The following is a 22,466-nucleotide window of genomic DNA, read 5'->3' on the forward strand; positions in this document are numbered from 1 at the left end:
AAATCTCTTGCCTCACTGCCCAAGACAATTATTTCCATGTTTGGACATCGCTTACACCTTCACCTTGCTTCTAACTTTTCACTGCCATGGTAAGCACCCATGTCTTCCAGTCTTTTTGAAATACCTAATTTGAAGTGATTTTGGACATTTTATGTCATGACACAGCATGACAGGCATGGAAGACATGCCCCCTGTGTAGTGCACTGTGACTTCAAGCTGTTTTGTAGGTGTCACGAGACAATTTCTCTTGTCACCAAGAACTGGAACAAGCTTTGTAACACACTTTGGCCACGTGACAGAGCATGTAGAACACCAGGAACTGTGGGAGGAAAGTATTTTTGAAAGGGGTGTTTCCTTTCATAAACTTAAGATTCTGAACCATAGAAGGAAAGTGGCATCTATTTCCCATCCCAGTTACTGCTGTGAGTACCTCCTTATTGCAGTAGCAGGATCGAATACAACTGCAGTCTGAAGAACGTGGGAGTTTCAGTGAAGCAGTTAGGGTGTAGGAAAAAAAAAAGCCTTCAAGCATGTTATGCCTTCAGCAATTGTGTCAACACTAATGAAGCAGTTTGTTTTCATACCCAATCACTTAATTTAGTTTCTTTTTGAGAAAATTCAGAATGATTTACCAAAACGTGAGCAGATCAGTGTAGGAAACTGCCATGCATTGTGTCAGTTAGCAGTGACTGCCCCTGAGCTAACTGGCTGGTGCCCTCGCCCCTGTGTGAAGCGGGAACTGGACTCTGCCCAGCCCCTGAGGAGCGCTGCTTTGACCAAGTTCACACAACTCACACTTGTTGTCAATACCAAGTACTACCTGTCCAAAGTCAAGGAAGGGCCTGCTGCTTTCCTTTTCCTTTCCTTCAATGACAAAGGCCAAGGAATACAGAATGCAGCCCAGTGCAATAGCTGCTTGAAAGCCTGTAGGACGCAGTGCTGACTACTTAACCTCGCATGCAAAGCTCAGCACAGCACCATGAATCAGGCTTTCGGAGCCTTGATCCATTTGGAAGTCTTCAAAGAGTATCAACCAAAGTTAAGGCAAATCAAACCCAAGTTAAGACAAATCACTTTTACAGAGATTAAAATCGCCTTAAGATCTTTAAGCACTGCCTGACTTTGCTTTTACGTGGCACTGGTTTGCACTGGCACTGCAGAGCACGCAGTACTGTAGATTTAACAAGGCAGCAGCTAGTGTTCAAGATCCAAAGCAACAACTGACACAGAGTAACAGGTTTTGTTCCCAGTGTTAACAGAGACAAGTCAGCAACAGGACTCATTCTTAACACTTTTATTCTTACAGTTCTAGGTTTGAACTGTACATGCAGAGTTGCATAAGTCACAATAAAGATTTACAGTGGATTCTATTCTATGGTAGAGTGCAATCCAGAATCCTTAAACAGTATAAAAAACAACTTTAAACATCAAGACCTTGTTAGGAGCAATAGGGTTAAAGCTTCCCCAAGTATTTCAGCTCTTCTAGATACCTAGTTACTAGGTACTGTATGTTAGACATATTTAGAGTTGAAGAGCTGTATAACACTAAACAAACTTAAACATCCTGATGTCATACCATCTTTGCTACTTTCCCACATTTCTGGCAATTAAGAATAAGTCAAAAACCCTGCCACCTGCAACCAGCTAATACAGACAAAAATAACTACTTCTCAACTTGCCTGTTTAGGGTTGTACAGTGTTAAAGAAAATATTCCCTCAATGGCATTTGTATCTCACATCAGCTGAAAAAGCAATGTAACAAAAATAAAGGTATAACATCTTTGAAAATAAATATAAAGAGGGAATGCAGACAAAGTGTCAAAGATTTTTTTTTTTGGCAGGTAACATTCATAATATACAAAATATAACTTATTCGTATTAGCCAAGGAAACATTCATGAGTTCCTGTAAACTGTTTTAATCCACCTCCTCCATACGTGATGTGTCATCATCTCCTTCAAGTGGTGGCATCTCCTCAGTAACTGCTGGACTGGCCTCTTCTGCAGCAGTATCATCTTCATCAATGCCTGTACAGGAAACACACACACCATTAATGCTGGTATCAGAGCTCAAGGCTTTCCTCTCCTTAGCACCTCAAGGACACTCAGTACCCTGCAAGGGCACGTAACCACACCCTGAGTTTACTGGAGACAGATTTTCCAACTTACCCAGGCCAAGTTTGATCATCCTGTAAATGCGGTTGGCATGTGTCTGAGGATCTTCTAAACTGAAACCAGAGGACAGAAGTGCTGTCTCATACAGCAAGATGACAAGATCCTTCACAGACTTGTCATTCTTATCAGCCTCTGCCTTCTGCCTCAGTGTTTCAATGATGGAATGATCAGGATTAATCTCCAGATGTTTCTTGGCTGCCATATATCCCATTGTGGAGTTATCTCTTAAAGCCTGTGCTTTCATGATCCTCTCCATATTGGCAGTCCAGCCGTATGTACTTGTTACAATACAGCATGGAGAAGTGACTAAACGATTGGACACAACCACCTAGAAGAGTGAATACAAAAGTTCATCATGTAACATTTCAACACATACACTTCATTTATTATCCCCCACTGATTTAACTGCGGTTCAACTCTGAAATGCCACTACATGTCATGCAGGAGACAGAGCTGAAGAATTTGCAATACCAACTCAATAGAGCCACTTAACTTCACTAAAAACAAAACAAAGACACCTTTCTATATATTTAAAGCTCTATCTTGCAGAGATTGCTCTTTCAGAAAGGCAATCATAACAGACCTTAGATGAGCCTTCCCTGCACCAAATTCATTTCAGATCATTAAACTTGTTACATATAGACAAACTGCATACTACCAATTACCTTTTCTACTTTCTTTTCAAGGATATCTTTCATTATTTTGCAAAGGTTTTCAAACTTGGCTTTCTTCTCCTCCTGCTTCTTTTTCTCTTCCTCATCTTCTGGAAGCTCCAAACCCTCTTTTGTTACAGAAACCAGGGTCTTGCCTTCAAACTCCTTCAGCTGCTGCACACAGTATTCATCAATAGGCTCAATCATGTAGATCACTTCCAGGCCATGTTTGCGAAGACGCTCCACAAAAGCAGAGTTGGCCACCTGATCTTTTGTTTCACCTGCAAGAAGCAAGAATGCCACAGTTGTGGTTTGAGCCTTGTCACTCTAACATGGCACTTTGTTTGTTTTCTAAAGTGCTTATGCAACATTTCCAGTGATGCTTGATGTCCATACCAGAGGAAAAAAAGGGGCACGGAACAGGTACCAACAAGCTACTGCAATTAGACTGGCCTGAAGAGACTCAGGCCTTTCAAACTGGCACCACAGCTTGCAGTACTTCCCTGGTTTGAAAGTAAATTTACATTTCCTGGAATGCCAGGTAAGAAGGGTTTCCTACTCCTGCCAAGGAGAACTGAGCAGCTCTGTACAGCATTTGTATTTGAGCATTACATCTTAATTCAGATACTCCTGGCCAAATTTATTAGCTAAAGCCAGAACACAAAGCTATTTTAAAGGCACCTCAAAGGCTCTGAAGCATACTTTCTGGGCTTACAGGGGTAAAAACCATAAGCTATCTTTGCAAGGAGCACTTCATTATCTGTAGCTAGTCCCACTGTCCTCGTGAACATAGTACCATATTAAGGAACCATAACTACCACAGTAAGTATGCAGGCACATCCTGCACATGGTTCCTTGCATTTTTCTGAATTCACCAAGAAAACTGCCATGGTTATTTTCTATTTTCTAACCCCAAAAAGATAACCCTATGTATGTACCTGCATTTACGGACAATTTCTGTTACCAACTCACCAGTGATGTAGTAGACATGCTTCTGGTTTTCCTTCATCCGAGTGCAGTAGTCCTTCAGAGAAACCATTTCATCACCAGATGCAGATGTGTAATACCTCAGTAACTCTGAGAGCTTCTTGCGGTTCTGGGAATCTTCATGTATACCAAGCTACAGAAGTAGAAGAAAAAAACTAAGTGATTCCTTTAGATAAAAACTGTGGTAGTTTAGTATTTCAGGCTTAGCAATCTGTAGTTTTTACCATCAATATTAAGCAGAAAGACTACAAACCTTGATGTTCTTGGAAAACTGCTCATAGAACTTTTTGTAATTCTCCTTGTCTTCAGCCAACTCAGTGAAAAGTTCTAAGCACTTCTTCACCAAGTTCTTCCGGATCACTTTCAGGATCTTACTTTGCTGCAGCATTTCACGAGAAATATTCAGAGGTAAATCCTCAGAGTCCACCACACCTCTCATGAAATCTGGAAGGTAAAGTGAGAATTAGCTTTGCAGGTCTCAAAGAAAAGAGTACCAGTCACCACCTTAAGTGTCTTTGCCCTTTTAAAATTATGAATGTTTCTACAGAATTCTTGACAACACAAACTAAGCAGTACTTTCAACTGCTCAGATCCTACCCTGATCAGCTCTCTGTTTAGGACACTGTCTTCCCCCTCCTGAATTTCTTTAAATATGAAAGGAAACTACAAAATTCCTAAGCAGTTTCTCTAATATTTTGGGAAATATCTTCCTGAAAAACACACTCACTCAGATATTCAGGGATCAGTTCCTCACAGTTGTCCATGATGAAAACTCTGCGTACATACAACTTGATGTTGTTCTTCTTCTTCCTGTTTTCAAAGAGATCGAAGGGTGCACGCCGTGGGACGAACAGGAGAGCTCTGAATTCCAACTGCCCTTCCACAGAGAAGTGCTGTGGGAAAGCAAAATGATCATTTCAGTCAAGTTGTATGGCTCTCACTTCAGTGACTTTAATCGCCTTGGTAATGACTAAGCTACAAACTGCTAAGGCATCTGCACTTACTTTTATTTACCGTGGATTTGATCAGGATTATAAACACAGCCTTAACAGTAGCCAGAGTAACTGCAGCATGTGCTACCCTGACATGTTTAAGTGTTTGAAGCAGTATCACTCCAAATACTAAGCAACTTATCACAGCAACTCTGGGACAATGGATCAGAGTTCAGTAGCATGTTTAGCAAGCTTCCAGCTTTAGTAGCAAGTGCAAATGTGCCTGAAAAAAGACAATAACTTACTTTGACAGCCAAGTGGTCTTCCCAGTCATTAGTTAGACTCTTGTAGAACTCCCCGTATTCCTCATTGGTTATGTCATCTGGATTCCTGGTCCAAATTGGCTTGGTCTTGTTGAGCTCTTCCTGATCAATGTACTTCTCCTTGATCTTCTTCTTCTTCTTCTTATCTCCATCTTTCTTCTCCTCTTCTTCATCAGAACCAACATCCTCTATCTCTGGTTTATCTTCTGTCTTTTCCTCCTTCTCTTCTTTTTCCTCTTCCTTTTCCTCAGCCTCATCATCACTCACCTCCTTGTCACGTTCCTTCTCCACCTACAGAAGATATCATTAGTTGATTTGAGAAACCTAGAAGTTTTATCATTAATAGCCCTACGGTATCCCTTGTAGTCTCACAAAGCTGGAAACTACATGAACATGGCATCAAGTTTTCCTCCTAGACTCAACTAAGGACTCAGATGCTGGGTGCTGAGACAAGTGGCATTTTATTTCCATGTGCTTACATGGTAGGTTTTTGGTAGTTCTGTTTAATTACACTGAATTACCACTAACAATACATCAAGATGCAATTAATTTCCTCAATGGTTTGGCAACTGATAGTACTAGCTTGGTGAAACACTTTTTTTTACTTAGTCTTAAGAAATAAATTTGTGATTAGTAGTCTTGTAAAATAAACCTGTAACGGAATTACATTTCTTAAGAGCTACATCCATGTAACATCTGAACAATATCAATTAACAAAATACACATGGACTGCTTTCTTAAATTTCAAAAATGCACTTCTTTTAAGGTGACAATACTTAAGTTATTAAGTTAATTCAAACAAGGTACATACGAAGAGCGTAATAGGATAGCCGATGAACTGAGAATGCTTTTTCACAATTTCCTTGATTCGCCGCTCTTCCAGGTATTCGGTCTGATCTTCCTTAAGATGCAGGATGACTTTTGTTCCACGGCCCAAAGGTTCACCTAGAATTTAATTTACAGTTTTTACTTGTGCAGCAGTCGACTAGGCTTTGGCAAATTCCAAAACATGCCTTCTTTAAAAAGGCACTGCTGTATCAGCAGTTTCTTCAACACTGAGTAAACATAAGCTTCTGTGTAGAGTAACAGCCTTACAGACACTTCCTCAAGCTTCTGCACCCAGCATGTATTTCAGGTATGCTTAAGGAGATTTTCACTTAATTAGTCTGTTCATGTGTTATCTTTCAAGTTTCTGTATATAAAGGAGTTGTAGAGTCTACAGAAATATTCCTTTGTATAAGCTTTAAAAGCTACGTTTTCATTATAATGTACCATTCACTTACACATTCCCTTATCATGTATCAACAGCTAGAACTGGAATGGTAAGGGAACAGCTGTGCCTGTGCTTGACGAGACACGTGACTAGCACACTACAGTTTATCTGTTGTTTTTCCCATTTTCCATGTATGGAATAGGTATTTGAATGCCAGAAATCTTTAGAAAGTATTCTTGAGCACAAACATTTAGTACTCACCGTTATCAAGCCTGACAGTGAAAGATCCTCCAGCTGATGACTCCCAAGCATACTGCTCATCGTCATTGTGTTTGGTGATCACTGTCACTTTTTCAGCAACCAGGTAGGCGGAGTAGAAGCCAACACCAAACTGACCAATCATGGATATATCAGCGCCTGCCTGCAGCGCTTCCATGAAAGCCTTGGTACCAGACTTGGCAATAGTACCGAGATTGTTAACCAGGTCAGCTTTGGTCATCCCTATGCCTGTATCCACAATGGTCAGAGTGCGATCATGCTTGTTCGGAATGAGGTTAATTTTCAGGTCTTTTCCAGAATCCAGCTTGCTTGGGTCAGTCAAGCTCTCATATCTTATCTTGTCCAGAGCCTGCAAGAGAATAGTTATAGAATGGTTTGGGTTGGAAGGGATCTTAAAGATCATGTAGTTCCAACCCCCCTGCCCTGGGCAGGGACACCTTCCGCTAGACCAGGGTGCTCAAAGCCCCGTCCAACCTGGCCTTGGAACACTGCCACAGAGGGGGCAGCCACAACTTTTCTGGGCAACCTGTTCCAGAGTCTCACCACCCTCACAGTGAAGAATTTATTCCTAATATCTACTCTAAATCTACCCTCTTTCAGTTTAATGAGGCTTTAACATTCCCTGATTATTCCTAAATATTTCACTAGTCTATTGACACGAACCAGGCTAGGAGTTAAGGTACTTACATCTGATGAATTGGAGATCAGCTCCCTCAGAAAGATTTCCTTGTTGGAGTAAAAAGTGTTGATGATCAGAGACATCAACTGAGCAATCTCAGCCTGGAAGGCGAAGGTCTCCACCTCCTCCTCCATTGGTTGATCTTGAGTATGCACAGCTTCCGGCATCTGTAACAAGAGGGGGAGTTGAAATCCCATCCCATCCGGAACAGCTCAGTGCACATGTGCTTTTGCAGGCAGTGGCAGACAATAGCATACTGAGATAAAAGAATTTAACTATGTAGTTTCAAATATAGCACCATAGGAAAACACAAAACACTCCAAAACCCCCAGATCTTATTTCCTATCGGTATTCAGGAATTTTGGGAAATCCAGAAACTAGATACAAGATTTTAACTGCAGACTTGCTTTACACTCACTTTGGTTTGCACCGTTTAGGGTAACACAGAACTTTTCCTCTCCCTCAATTTACAAATTGATGTACGACCCTTACCTTCCCCTCATCACAGGCCAAACACACATTACAAGAAGGTAAAATGCAACTAAGAACTCAGCCCAGCATGTGCTGTTAGTTGCATTACTCTCTAGCCGATTTTCACAGTACAGTCTCTATCCGGAGTGCCTTCCTGTTCTCACGTCCATCTCATATTTGGCTCACACAACTCATTTTATTCAGGTGCAGACGCGAGCCACAACTACATCTTATGTACCAATACGGTCCAGCCGAACTCGTCACTGTCCTACAACGGAGGGATTATCCGAACAAGCCCGGCCTCCTGCTGCCTACAACAGCCTTTGCGCGAGTCAAGCCTCAGGAGCAAGAGATTCGACTCAAAACGCAGAACCTCCCCCTACCACCCCCCCACTTCAATCCCTACAAAATGAACGGAGACCAAGCGCAATACTGCAATCCTCCACCACAACGCTACCGAAGTTACAAAATAATAAAAAAAGTCCCTGGGGTACGAGCCGGCGCCCGCTACGCTGCTCAGAGCAGAGCCGCCGGCGGGAGCTGCCGCCCCGCAGCGCCCCCTGCAGGCTCTCGCCGGAAGCAGGAAAGATTCTAGAAACTGCCAGAGCCTTCCCCGCCCGCTCCCCCCCCCCTCCCGCCCACTCCCCGTCAGCACCAGCCCCGCGCGCCCCCGCCCCCCCCCGCGAGCAGAGTGCACTGCCGAACCGCCCCTTCCCCGCTCCTTCCCCACGCCCGCCTCAGCCGCCTGCCCGGTCTGGATCGCCCGCCACAGCCCCTCCATCTTGCGCTCTCATGGCCGAGCGCCCATTCATTGGCAGCGAACTTCCCTCCCTGTCCGTCCCCCTCGCGGCTGCTCCTCCGCACCGAACCGGAATCGGGTCACCACCCCCCTGCAGCCCTGCGAGGCGGCAGCTAACCCCCCCCACCAAGCGATAGTCTTTTCTGCCCGCCATCTACACCCCCTCCTCCCAAGCTCTGCTAGCGAAAGAACCCCCCCCACCCACCAAGAGCTGCCCGCCCATTCTTACCCCTCACCCCCACGTTACTTCAGGAACAAAAAGAAAAAAAAAAAAAAAAAAACCAAAAAACCGCGCGCTTGAGAGCACCTCACCCCCTCACAGCCATACCCAGACTCCCAAGACCCAGCACCCCTCCGAGCCCACTTCACCCTTAACGAGGACTAAAGGGGGAAGAAGAAAAGGCACGTCCTGCACCACGCGGTCCCCCGGATCCCCCCCGCACCCCCGGTATAGCACCACGCGGAGGCGTGCACCAACCGCTAACAGAGACACAGTCCCTCAGAAGAGCCATCCCCTGCGTACAACCGGCTACCGCTACAGCCGCCCCCGCCGCTCACCTTTGCAGGGGGGAAGGGCTGCTGCTCTCTTCGCTGAAGCTGCAAATACACTCTACCCGCACGGCTGCGCCTCCACTAATGCGCGCACCCCGCCGCCCGCTTGGCTTATATAGGCCCGGCGCCGCCTCCTTCCAGAACCATCGGGAACCTTCACTGACAGGCACGGGGGAGGGGGCGGCACGGGGAGGGGGCGACGGGGGGAATGCGGGCGGAGCCTGCCGGCCACACCGCCGGGGGGCGGGGCCGGGCCCCCTCGCAGCCAATAACAGCCGGCCGCGTCAGAGCGCGAGTCTCGCGCAGGCGCTGTCCCCGCCGGGGTGGGGGTGGGGCTCTGCGCATGGGCCGGCGGCCGGCGGAGCGCGCGCCGTCCCCATTCGCCCAACCGCCGGCTGGGCCGGGGCCGGGGGAGGAGGTGGCGGGCGCGCGCATGCGCGGTAGCCGTCCGGCGGGGCGGTTGGGCGCGCGCGGGGCTGAGGAGGAGGGGTCGGGGGGGTTGCGCAAGGGGCCGGTGACGTCATTGGCTTCCCTGCGCTTCTCAGAACGTCCTAGAACCGGGAGGGCCGCGTGCTCCCCCCCCACCCCCTTTTGCCCCCCCTTCTGCCCCCCTCTTTCACCGCCCCCGCCGCTTGCACCCCCCGGCCCCGGCGCGTCCCGCCGCGCTGTGAGAAGGGCCGGGGCTCCCCCGCCCGCTCCCGGCGGGAGAAGGGCCCAGGCGCGGGGCGGGCGCCGCCCTGCCTCCCCTCAGCCTCTTGGCTCCGCTTCGCGGCCGCAGCGGCGGCCCCGGGCGGGCTGGTCGCGCCGGGCGGTTCCCCGCAGGCCGGTTGTGCAGGTGGCTGCGGCGCTGCTTTCCCCTCAGGCCGGGGCTGCGGGGCGGGAGGGTCGGGCACCGCTCCCCTGCCCGGCGAGCCGAGGAGGAGCCGCCTGCTCTGCCAGGCGCAGCTGGGTGAATCACGGCTCAGGGATGCTGGGGTAAGGCGTTTCGCCTGATCAGGGAAGACAAAATCGCTTCTCACACAACAAGTATCAGTCTGCAAGTTGAACAAAACCATGCCTGTGTATTTGTTCAGGGTAAAAAGAGTCAAGGGATCACATCCAAGAAGCTCAGAAGACCTACATAGCTATGCAGTTACTTAAGGATTTAAATGCTAATAGTAGACATGAGATGGATGCCAACGCCGTTCAGTTTGTTAACAGCCCAAAGGGATTCTCAACCTGGACGTGGCTTTTGCCATCTAATCTGCTGGAAATCTCAGCTGATGTTCAAAGGGCACAGCTACAGACGTCTTTATACATACATTTATACATCTTGCATAAAGGCTTTGATAAGTACGTGTCTCATTATACCCAGTAGCTCTGTGATTACAGCATTTAGCAGCAGAGTTATTTTTATATCCTGAACGACCTGATTGGGAGCAGGGAGTTAAATGCAGGTCTTCCATGTCTCAGGAGAATTTTCTGCATCACATGTGCAGCAGGCTTCTAAAACTTTCTTCTTGGAGCTGATCCACTTTTTGGGATATAAATACCAAGTGAAGCTACATGTTACAACTGTACATTGATGTAAGCATGAATCTAAACCATCTCCCTGGTCTGAAGAATAGCTCTTTGAGGAATAAAAAGGATGTTGTTTCTGTAGCAAAAATTCATCCCAGGTGCAACTTCTTGGCATTTGCTGTTGGCTCTTAGATGCACCCCAGGCTGCTATCTGGTTCAAGATCTGACTGACCTTTGGGAATGGAATTTTTATTTGGCTAACCTGGCCTTCTCCCATTAAGCATCCCAAAATAACACTGGGTAGCGTGCCCCATGAATTAATTATTACAATACTGAAGTCCATTAATGCATTTAACCAAAGACCCTCACGCTGAATTTAACATTCTTAACATCTGTTATCCTGCAGTCTGGCCTAGACAAGCAAATCTGATTGAATTGGGGCCTACAGAATTGATTTGGTTGCAGCATTATGTCTTTCAGGGAGTTTTCAGTACTTCTCATTATCTGACAAGAAGATACATTAAGTATGCATGTAAGACATCACGTAGGACCTGTCAAGGAGTTAAAATCACAGCTTGTTTCATTGCAGGTTTTGCAGTGTCTGGATCAGTATCTGCATTGGTGCAATGACTTACAGGACTCTGCCCTTCTAGATAGTGGTGTTACAGCTCTTGACCCAAGCAGTTGGCCAAAATACAGGGGCCTGTGGGTTATTTTAATTAGAAGGAAAAATTAATTGTAGTGTCACCAGTAACATAAGAGGGTGTATAGATGAGCAGCAGCACACTGGAGAAATCAAACTGTAAGAGCGAGGTTATTTGCTCACAGTTCTAAGCCACTGAAAAAGCTGGATTTTGGCCAACGCTCAGCCTAGAAAGTTCTGCGCTTATGTCTGGGTAAGCACCTTTTTGGTGCTTACTCTGGCTGGCGGTTTTCTGTACCTTCTTTGAGTCTGATTTTGCGGTGCTTCTCAATGCATTTATTTTCCTTTCTCTCAAACACACCCTTCTACAAAATAAGCACCAAAATCCTTTCTCGAGTATGACGTGTTCCTTTGCATAGTGACTATGATTTCAATGGTCTGACAGCTGCTTTGGTTGTCTGCTTCTGTAAAGCAGCTTAATGGCTTTTTACCACTATCCTAATAAAGTGTGGCAGTTATACCCAAGCATAACTATGTAACTTCCATGGTTTTCTTACATTAAAAATAGTCCTGATATAGTATAAATTCTATAGGACATGCCTTTTAGGTGGCAACCCTCTTACATTCAGATTCCATTAACTGAAATATTTTCTGACATTTATTTGGGTCAAAATAACTTCTGTATTTTAGAAAACTGCAAAACTGTAACAATTTATGGAAATCTGTCCTAGAATTTTTTCCAGTAAAATTATTTGTGTTCTCCTTTTGAGATGTCCAAAATTTTAAGAGTGCTACTTTTATCAAAATATTCAAGATGTTTTTCTTAAGAAAATCTTTTTCTTTTTAATCTCTTTGATTAATGTGGATTCAGTCATTCAGACTTAGGGATATATGTAATTTTAAGCATATGAAGACCTATGAAAGGTTTTGCATATGTCTGCAGGATTATGTGCCTTTCTACCGTCTAAATGTAGCAGTCATATCATTCTGTTTCTCTTTTGTGATCTTGTTGTTCAGCTTTTGAAAGCAGTCTTCAAAAGCAGAATGATTTCTTTTGTCAAAATTGTTTGACAAGTGCACTAGGAGAAAGTAATCTCATACCAAACCGTCAAAGTTTTCCCAGCTCTGCTTAACCCAAGTTCCTGAGTGCCTGTGTAAATATTTTCTTCATGACTTGTGAATAATCTATATTGGTTTTGTTCTGTTATGCAGTGAGAGCTGGTGTATAGATAGGCACGTTGTTCCTATGGTTACTGATCCCAGTTTTGTATGCTTCAGTTTTAGGCTGAAAAGACTGGTCCCAGACTTGGTTTCTGTCAGAGTTAATTTTGGGGGAAAATCTGAGCAAAATAGTTCAATTTTTTCAACCAAGAGGTCAATATACTTACACATTTTAACAAATGGTTCTGTTAACAAGGGAAATGCTGAAGCCTGGTATTTTCAAGCCCTACATTCACACACACTTGTTCCCTCCCATATCCCCTAGATGCCCCTGACCCCTCTCCTCATCATCCCAAACCCATTTATCCTTCACCTGCCTGCCTTTAATGGCGAGCAGCAGTACCTCCTACAGCTGGGGCACGCAGGTGTGCTCAGTGGCGAGCTAGCCATTGCCTCCTAGCCGTTAGGCCAGCCAAACAGGGAGGGTAAAGCTGAATTCTCCCTGCCCCACCCTTCAAAAGAGGCAACAAGAGCATATGTCTCTGCTGCCCACCTACTGATTTTTGCAGACCTTAATATCTCTGTGATCTCTGTTCTTTTGTTAATTTTGATTGAATTGGTTAAATAGGTCAAAATAATTAGGGCAGGACTGATCGACCATGATGATATTGCATGTGCTTTATTTCCTTAGGAAACTAGACTGAAAACATTCTTCATTCTTTTTTAATAACTGTTGTAGCCAATGTCTGAGGGGTGCTTACATGGGATTTCATTTTTTCCAATAATACAGTGTTAAAATAAATAACATGGGGCAACTGCCATTTATTCAGTCAGATTTACTACTTCAAACATTACTGTAAATGCAAAGGTAAAAAAACCCAATAACCACAATATTCAATTATAATCAAAAGTCAAAACTCAGGCAGGAAGTTGATTTGCCATTTTCTTGTCAGAATCTGAGCGACTTTTGCTTTCAGAAAATTCAGATTTGAATGAAATGTTGAAGAACCGAGTCTTCTTTAACCAGAAACTGTTCCGTACCAACACCACGTGCTGGGAAGTTAGGTACATTGCTTCACAAACTGCATGGGCTTCAGTCTGGCATTTTCTGATTTCATAAGGATTAGTCCCATACTTGCTCCCTCTATACATTTGAATCGTAATAGAGTCTTTAATTACACAATTTCATAGAACTCCTTGCTATATGAAAGTTACAAAATTAAAAAAGAACAAAGTAAAAGTTGTCTGGGAAAAAGTTATTTAATGTTCAAAGCATTGAAAAAACACCGAGGAAAACTGGGTTTTATTCTTGATTCCTTCAAAGGCTTCTTCTGTGTTGCTGAATAAGACTTTTTTTTTTTATTTTTATAAGCCACAAAGAAATTAGATGCCATTTGCATAGAAAATTCTAATTCCAGCATTTAACTAACTTTTGAGCGCTTGGTGTTGTAGCCTTAATGCTTTTATGACATTGCTTTAAAATTAATTCTGTTTGAGTTCTGACACAGGTTTGTCATGTTATCTCAGTGTTTCAGGTTTCACTTAAGGAAAAAAACCCAGCAGCAACTGAAATGACCTAAACAGTAGATTTCAGATGACTGATATAAGTAGAAACATGTGGTAATATGTGTCTAGTTTTCTTTAACATATGGAATTATGCATGTAAAATCTGTGTTACCATAATGAAATGTAAAGCCGTCTACGGATCTCTGACTGAGCAAAGCTTCATGCTTTCTTAAAACTGTTCCTCAGGCTGTCTTGTTTCCTACTTTCTCAAGTCTTACTAGAAGACAAATTGATCATAAGATCTTTAGGTCACAAAAAGAAGTGATTCATACTAGAAATAGGATCGATAGTCACTTAGAAGGAATATTTTTGCCGTGAAAAAGGTACTTAAGAGACAGCACAAAGTCGATCTCATAAAATGTAGTTGTACTTTTGAACTGTAGATGGCAGCAACAATCGTATAGACCAAGTGCAGTATGTGTGCATCTTTTTTTCTAAAAGTTTACGGTTCTTGAAGTATGTGTTAGGGAGTGTGATAGCCGTCAGTCATTGCTCTCAGAAGGACTTCTGAAGGGACTTAAACTGTTGAACAAGAATATATTTGTTATAGCAAAAGTCAACAATTCCACTACTAACAAATATCAATTATAATTTGGAATAAAAGCTTCAGCTGCATAGGAAGGCTGAGAGAATGAGCGTGGAAAGGCCTGGATTCATGGCATGTTGACAGGGCTCCAGAATACTTGTTTAATCTTATCATAAATTACTTTATATACTGTTTGTTCCAAAATTAATAGATTAGGTAAAATTTATAACCACTACAAGTTGATATTTTAAATTGGTCCTCATCTTAATATTGCCTCATGACTGGAGCAAGGGATACTGTCTTTATGGTTTTATATCTTATATCATGATTTCCCAGAATAAATGCATAATTAAGCACTTCTTAGCTGAAATTATATGTACAAAGCAAGAATTATACCTATGCAAATTTAGCAACACAGGACACTTTGTCTTCCACAGAATTACAAGTGTTTCTTTCCAGTATCGGGTTCAGCTCTTCATTTTGAGAGCATTGCAAGATGACTTCAGTACCTGTGCTGAAATGCATCCTGTCTTTGTCTAGCATGGGACCAAAAAAAACAGTACACACAGTTATTTGGTCTGGAGAATGACAGTAGAATGTCATGCCCATCAGAACCCCCTGAAATCAGGAATAGCTGTTAGCTTTGGAGGAAGAACGATAGGCATGGTGGCAGCTGTAACCTTTGTATCTATAGGTAAGACCTTTTTTCCATTAATAGGCATAAGTTTTGATAGATCCTAATTCAGAAGAAGAAGAAACTTGGAGAAAAAGCTCTTCCAGAGAGCAGGAGGTTCGACTGAAAAGCCCCCAGACAAACAAAATCCTAGACTTCCCATGAAGATATTAAAAAATTATAGTGATGGTAAAGTTACATCATGAGAAAAATAACTTAATAGAGCCTCAGCATCAAGAGTGGAAATAAATCTGATACTTTTTCCCTGTACATATTCAAGTTCTAAGAATTGGATTCAGTGTAAGAGTAAAGGTTGTGAGTTTAGTACATTTAACAGCTAAAGGCTGTTGCATATTTATGAGCGGGTATGGGTATGTATGGAGTACTTACATACCTCATTTTGTGTGCATGGTAGATTTGGTGACAAAACTCTCCTTCAAGCCACCTTCAAAACAGTAGAATAAAAGACTCTAAAGTCTTAAATTTAAATTAATTAAAACTGGGAAGCTATATACTTTTGGAAATCACATATTTTCTACATCACTAACTTATTCTTGATGCGATAGTATTTCTTTTTCAAATTACTGAACACAGATGCCATTTCAGAGTTGAGTTAGATAATTAGGACATGACAGAAAAGTGAGTAGTAGGAAATAAATTTTGAATTAGTATTAAATAGACACACAGAAGATAAGTTCTAGTCCTGGATTTTAAGCAGGTAAGCAGATGCTGAGGGAAGTAGTTCATGCCATCACCTATACTGAAATGATCACATATTTTTATATAAAGAAGATATTATTTTATATAAATAAGACATCTTTGAGATCAAATTGTTGTAGTGCCTTCAGCAAAAGCAAGAAGAAAAATTGTTGGAAAGGCCTTCATACTTCAGGAACACTTCTGAAGCAGCTACTTCTTAATAAGCACAGTTCCTGGAGACAAAGAAACCTTCAAAGAAAGGTTTACCTTAGAAATCAGAGGATTCAGGAAAAGAGTGAGAGCACTCTGATGTGGAGATCACTTACAATTTCAGATTTAGTTGTAAACAGAATTTTAGTTGTTTAAGGAGTTGAGAAAGTCAGTTTACCAAGCAGCGAGGGCTGGAATCAGGGTAAACTACATTAAAAAAAAATCAATTACACATTTCTATTGAGGATGCTGAGCATGCAATAACCTCAACCATCCCACTTTTAAGAGGGCACAGAAATGGGAAGAATTGAAGAATCTTGCAGAACTTCTGCTTAAATGGGTGCAGAAAAGAATCTGATAAACCTGGTTCTAGAAAGAATTTGCAGTGAGGACTTCTAGTTTGAATTACAGCTCAAAACTAGGTCTGATATTTTGCAGCCAAGCTGCCTTGGATCTGACCAAGGAAAGGAGCAGTGTGAGGAAGAGCTGTGAGAAGTCTTGGCTGAGGGCTTCCCATCTTATCTTAGGAGCTGCATTTAAGCCTAGGCCCTTGGCTTTGATCCTTGCCAGAGCTATGATGTAGCTGTGCCTGGGTTCAGCCTCGTACTTTGCTGATCCCAGCCTTGCCATGCTGACCTGACTTCTTGGCTTGTCCTTGGACCCACCTCATTATTACAGATTTGTGTGGTGATCACTGAGCTATTGGCTGAAACATCACTGGACCAATTTCCCTCTTCTTGTTCAGGTACTGTGGGATTATGGCCCTTATCAGTACACTCACTGTCCCTGCCTGCCTTGTTTTCACCCCTGGCCCCGGGTTCACCCTCCTTTGTGGAGCAACCTGCTCATTTACACTCTGATAGTCCGGTCCCTCCTTGAAAGACATATCCAGGTAGAACACCTCATGTTCTGGAAAACTGCTTACAAAACTTTTTGTAAGTCTTCTTTCCTTCTGATGGTCAAGGAGAACTTTGAAGAATTTTATTATTACATTTTTTCTTGTCCCTTTGTAATTCTGCTCTGCTGCAGTATCTGCGAAGAAATATTTAAAGTCAGCTATTCAGAATTCAATACACGCTGGACAATGCTGTGAGTCTGCTACATGCCTAGAAGTTTCAAATTTCATCATCATGAAGCATGTTTCAACAAAGGTTTTAGAAGTCATAGGAATTTAAAAAATCTGCAAGTTCAGGTTCCACATTTTTCAGGAAGGGAGATTATTAGCATTTAATATAGATGTCCATGAAGATGATTCTTTCTAGTATTTGAAACATAAAGTCTTTACTCTATACCTGTAAAAAAAAGGCAAGAAATTAGTTTAAATCTGTCTGTATGTTCTGGGTAGACTCTTTAGTATGTGGTTGATAGATTATTTTTTTCCCTATTTCAGACAGTACTTTCACTTTATTAGAGAGATACTGTTAATGAAAAAAAGAAGGTACTAAAATTATGACGTACTTTCAGATAATGACAGATTAAGGCTTCACAGCTATTCATGATGAACACTCTGCTTAGGCACAGTTTAATGTTATTTTCTTGCTGTATCAGACAGATCAAAAGATTTGTTTCTTGTGAAAAAACAGGAGAGCTCTGAATCCCAACTTCCTCTCCACAAAAGAATGCTGAAAAAAGAACAGCAGCAGTAAGATAATTCTGATTAAAGCTGACTACGAGTAGGTACTTTGAGAAATTTTGTCAAGAGCTGTGTAAGTACTTGATTAATCATATACAAATCTATCTGTAGGCTACAGTTACCAGGCATAGTGAATTAGAGGGAAAGTCAGCTTTCATCTCTTTCAAAGAGATGCTTCCTGCCATACTGAGGCAAATCTCCTGAGGTAACTTGGCTGTTTATGCTGCAATCTTGCTTTGCAGTCAGCTGAGCTGAGGGTGTTCTTAGCCAGTTAATATGCATGTCAGTATCATGCGGCTGCTCTACATTATGGAAGTAGGACAGACTAGAGTTACTAGAAGTCACCAGGTTATTTCTTAATCAGAGTTGTGCTTGTTAATACTTGCCAGGAGATATTTCTGCTTTTCTTCTCTCATCAACAAAACAAAATGAGAGAGGAAAACCCCTCCAGAATGGCTCTTTCAGCTGGGTGGGTGCTGCATTGACTCCCGTGATTGACAAAACTGTTTCAGATGCTGACAGCCCAGGATTTCTGCATCTCCACTTTATTTGGATTAGATATGTATGGAATAGTGAAAGTACCTTTATTTTTTCGAATTTGAGTTACTTTTTAAATGTCTAGTGTGTCAAATAAAAGCAACAAGTTCACTTTAACCAGAAAAGTTCTTTATTATAAAATGAAACTATAAAGAACTGATGACAATGCATTTTCTGTGGCTTTTCTTGCTGTCTTTCACAGTAGAGCTACAAAGCTAAGTTGCAGGAAGGGGCAGTAAAGGACTGGGATAGTAAAAGAAGGGATTTTTTCAGCTTTTCTTCCTCAGGGCATAGCTGCTGTTTCTAATGACTTATCTAAAATTGTATTTCCTCAGATCATTTGTTCAAAATAAAATATCACTCTTACCTGTAGTTCTGTAGAACTGTTCCAAGTTTGTTTAATCTGACAGAAATTCAGTTCTGAATTTATACCAAATATAACCATGATGACTTGGCTTCCTTCTCCTTAGTTGTCTAAGACATAAAATTAGTGTGGGCATGATTTTCTCTAGAAACCTCTGTGTTCACATTCCTATTATATTCTTTAATTTGCATGTTATTTCCATCTTGATTGACTTCCCTGCATGTCACTGCTTTTTTAAGAATAAACATCATCATAGGTCATATGAGAAGTGTTTCCAGCTCTGCTTTGCAGTTCTGTAGAATTCATTCACAAAATAATACTGATACACCTGGCATTCAAAGTACCTTTCTAAATTGCCCTCTGCTCATCTGTTCTCAGTTTTGTAACTAGAGCCATAATGATTCTGGCTTTAAAAGCCAGAATTACCAATTAGTCAGTGCCAACCAGACCTCTTTCAGAAGCATATCTAAATATGTCAGGAGATTTCTTTGGCCTCAAATGTACAGCTTTAGGATATATCAGCATAAAATACATATTCAGAGTTTATTGCTTCACCTGCATAATTAGGATCTTCAGCTACAAACACATATTTTCATTATCAAGTAGTCCAGATTTTAACAAAAGCATGAACGGTGTCTTACGATATTCACTAACATAAATGTTAGTGTTATAAAACGTCCTCTGGGTTGGTGAATGAGAAGCTCAGCATCTAGATTCGACTGATATGTGGTATAACTCTATCCTACATACATAGTACTCTTAAAAAGATCATTAGGAAAACAGAGAAGTTATCACACAACGTAATGTAGAGTCCTCCTTGTAAATGTTAATGCTAGCAGTACAAAGACATCTTAGTTAATGTTGTACTAGTAGCATCTGGGAATGATGCAAGGACATTAGGTATGCAACTAGTGTTTCAAAGCATGTACTATTAGCATCTCAAACAAGGCACTTACAAAGACTGTAATTGGATAGCTGATGAATTGAGAAAGCTTCTTCACAATTCCTTTGATTTGCCTTTCTTCCAAATATTCTCTTTGGTCTTCCTTTGGATTTAAGATAATCTTTGTTCTACAGCCATGGGGTTCCCCTTGAATGAAATCTGAGAGTTTTAGTAGCAGCATGAATGGCCAAATAGCAAGTTTTTTTGAAATTAAGAGTAATAAAATTATAATAAGAAATTCTTAATCATCATTGACTAGCTGATAATGATGAACCGGTGCTTTATACCCATTCTGTGCTCCAACAAATGCAACAACTACAGCAATTATACCATTTCAATGTGTATTTCCCCCAGCTTTCAAAACCCTGATGAAGCACAGCAGTACACAGCAACATATGAACGGCAAGAGGGAGTTTATAATGCAGAATTTGTTAATTTTGACCTTTTTCTTTAAATGTTATACATACTAAAAATTAAAAGTAGCAGTGGTGCTGTATTGTGTGATACCATCTTTATTCTCTTGCTATACAAAGTTCAGTCAATGCTTATTACCCAGCCAGGGCAAATTTGCTGCTAGAGTTAGAGATACTATTATATCAGATTGTGCACCAGTGCTCCCACTACTGTTGTGCAATATGATCACTTGATATTAGCCAACTACAAACAGAGAACAGCAAATTCCGTTTGTGAACATTTATCGTTATCAAGGACAGCAAGAGAGCCTTGAATTGAAAGCGACATACATACCGCCTGTCTTTTTGCTTTGTGAGCAGGGTCACATTTGCAATCAGGTAGGCAGAGAAGAAGCTGATCCCAGACTGACCAATCCTGGAGACACCAGCATGAGCAATGTTTCTATTAAAGCTCTGCTGCTGGTCCTCACAGTAGTAATGGGATCAGCTTTGGTCATCCTGTGCTTGAATCCATGATGGTTGGAGTGCAGTTGTGCTTGTCAGGTCAGACATTCCAGGATCCAGCTTGTTTGGATCAGTCACAGCCTCGAGTCTGATTTTGTCCAGAGACCACAACAGAGGCTTGAGCATTCTCAGGATATACTCAAGAATTTAGGCAGTGTTTTACTGGCTGAGTCACATTAATAGCTAGATTACTTGCAACCAATGAATTGCAGACTGGCTCCCTCAGAAAGGTTTTCTTGCTGAAATAGAAAGTGTTGATGAGCAACTATTTCAGCCTGGAAGGCAAGAGTCTTGTCCTCTTCATCCATGGGCTGTTCTTCAGTTTGCACAGATTCAGTGTTAATAAGGATAAATAGAACTGAAACCTCACTGCATGTATATTATACATACACTCACACACTTGACTGTGGCATATGACTTTTTAAACTGAGTGAAAAAAATACCAACAATTTTGGATATATGTCTTGAGAGTGAAGGACAGAGAAATATTGTTTCAGATGTATCATTAAAACTCCAGTGTATATTTTGGATTTTCACATCTCTCCAATTTCTAATTTCTTGCTTAAGATGAAGATAGCGTAGGATGAGTAATTGTTTAATCAAGAGGAAATTAGTAGGCTTTTTAATTTAGTCATGTTAGACTGTATTATAAAGCAAGAAAAGTCATCACAAGATTTGATTTATTATCACTAATTAATTTCCCATGTACATTCTGGGACATCCTACAGTTCAAATTTTACAGTTATGACAAAATAACAAAGACTGGAGATTCTCACTCTCTTTTAACTGAAATCCTACCTGTATCAGAACACTCTGAGGTAATTATTTAATTTTAAGAATAAGCTTGAAATTTCTCTGGGAGAATGAGAGATATTGGCTTAGTTGGTATGACGATAAGACTAATATGGACTTGTTCATAATCCATTCAAGTCAGAATAATACTGCAAGGAAACGTATTTTATTGAAGGAACGTGTTATAGTGTAAAGTCCCTCCTGTTGGTCATTTAACAATAACCAAGTCTGAAACCACCTAAAGATGTAGAGTTCCTATTTAAGATATGCTCCTATTTAATGTTCCTTTTTAAATTATGCTTAAACAGCCCCCTTTATTCACCTGGTTTGAATAAAGACCATGAGAGCTTTGACTCTCACCACTAGCTGGTTTTATTTTGCCTACAGTTCTGTCACAGCTGTGGGAAGGAAAGAAGACAAGAAACAGAATAAATTATAATTTAGACTGACTGGAAAGATTATGACAAGATTATGTTTGAATTTTCCAAAGGGAAGTGATGGAAAGAAACATACTGTAGGCACATTTCAGCTTACCTTAGCAGAGCAACTGATTTTCATCAGCTAAGTCTGGCAGTAAAAGAATCACCGTCATCACTCATCTTTCTGCAGGATTTTCTCTATGTAAGTAACCTTCAAACTGCACTTTTTAAAAAAATCAGACCATCACTTGGTTTAGACATGCAGCAGGAATAGGAGAGTAGAGAGAAACTGAACAAGACTCCTTAGACATGGAGCAAGTCAAGACAGGTGCTGAGAGTGCATTATTCTGACATACCACATATCAAAGGCTGACTGGGTTTGCTAACCCATATATTAGAGGCAAGCAGCCTCCTCATTTGTTGTTTAGAAACTACAATCCTGATCCTTCAAAAGAGCGTTTATAATTTTTTATTTTTACAGAAGATAAGTAAAATGCTACCTACTCAAAAGAGTGTTGACATATTGATATTGCAGAAATAGAAATTATAATGTTAAGGGTAAACTTACAGAATCACAGAGTGACCGAGGTTGAATGGAACCTCTGGAATTCATCTCGTCCAACCCCTCTGCTCAAGCAGGGCCACCTAGAGCAAGCTGCTCATGATTATGTTCCTGCTCTGAAATGAACTCATTGATGGGTGACATCCCTTTGCAATTACACAAAGTGGACCACAGCCCTCTCTCAGACAGAATCATAAAGCTAAACTTTCTACAGGAGCAACTGGTTCCATCCTGTCTCACACGGCCTTAGCTCAAACAGC

The 22,466-nt window shown here is 41.7% G+C and overlaps 1 protein-coding gene across 1 annotated transcript; it reads right to left on the reverse strand.

Moving 5' to 3' along the window:
• Positions 1–1,279: 1,279 nt before the first annotated feature.
• Positions 1,280–9,224, reverse strand: HSP90AA1 (heat shock protein 90 alpha family class A member 1). Its single transcript, XM_074868796.1, has 11 exons — positions 9,068–9,224; positions 7,248–7,406; positions 6,543–6,909; positions 5,880–6,013; positions 5,051–5,359; positions 4,541–4,706; positions 4,067–4,257; positions 3,799–3,946; positions 2,839–3,107; positions 2,168–2,501; positions 1,280–2,026 (listed from the first exon to the last, which is right to left on the reverse strand). The coding sequence occupies exons 2-11, from the start codon at positions 7,404–7,406 to the stop codon at positions 1,917–1,919; spliced, it is 2,187 nt and encodes a 728-aa protein (XP_074724897.1). The 5' UTR covers positions 9,068–9,224; the 3' UTR covers positions 1,280–1,916.
• Positions 9,225–22,466: the final 13,242 nt, after the last annotated feature.

The sequence above is a fragment of the Strix uralensis genome, chromosome 4, assembly GCF_047716275.1.
Source record: "Strix uralensis isolate ZFMK-TIS-50842 chromosome 4, bStrUra1, whole genome shotgun sequence".
NCBI classification, from domain to species: domain Eukaryota; kingdom Metazoa; phylum Chordata; class Aves; order Strigiformes; family Strigidae; genus Strix; species Strix uralensis.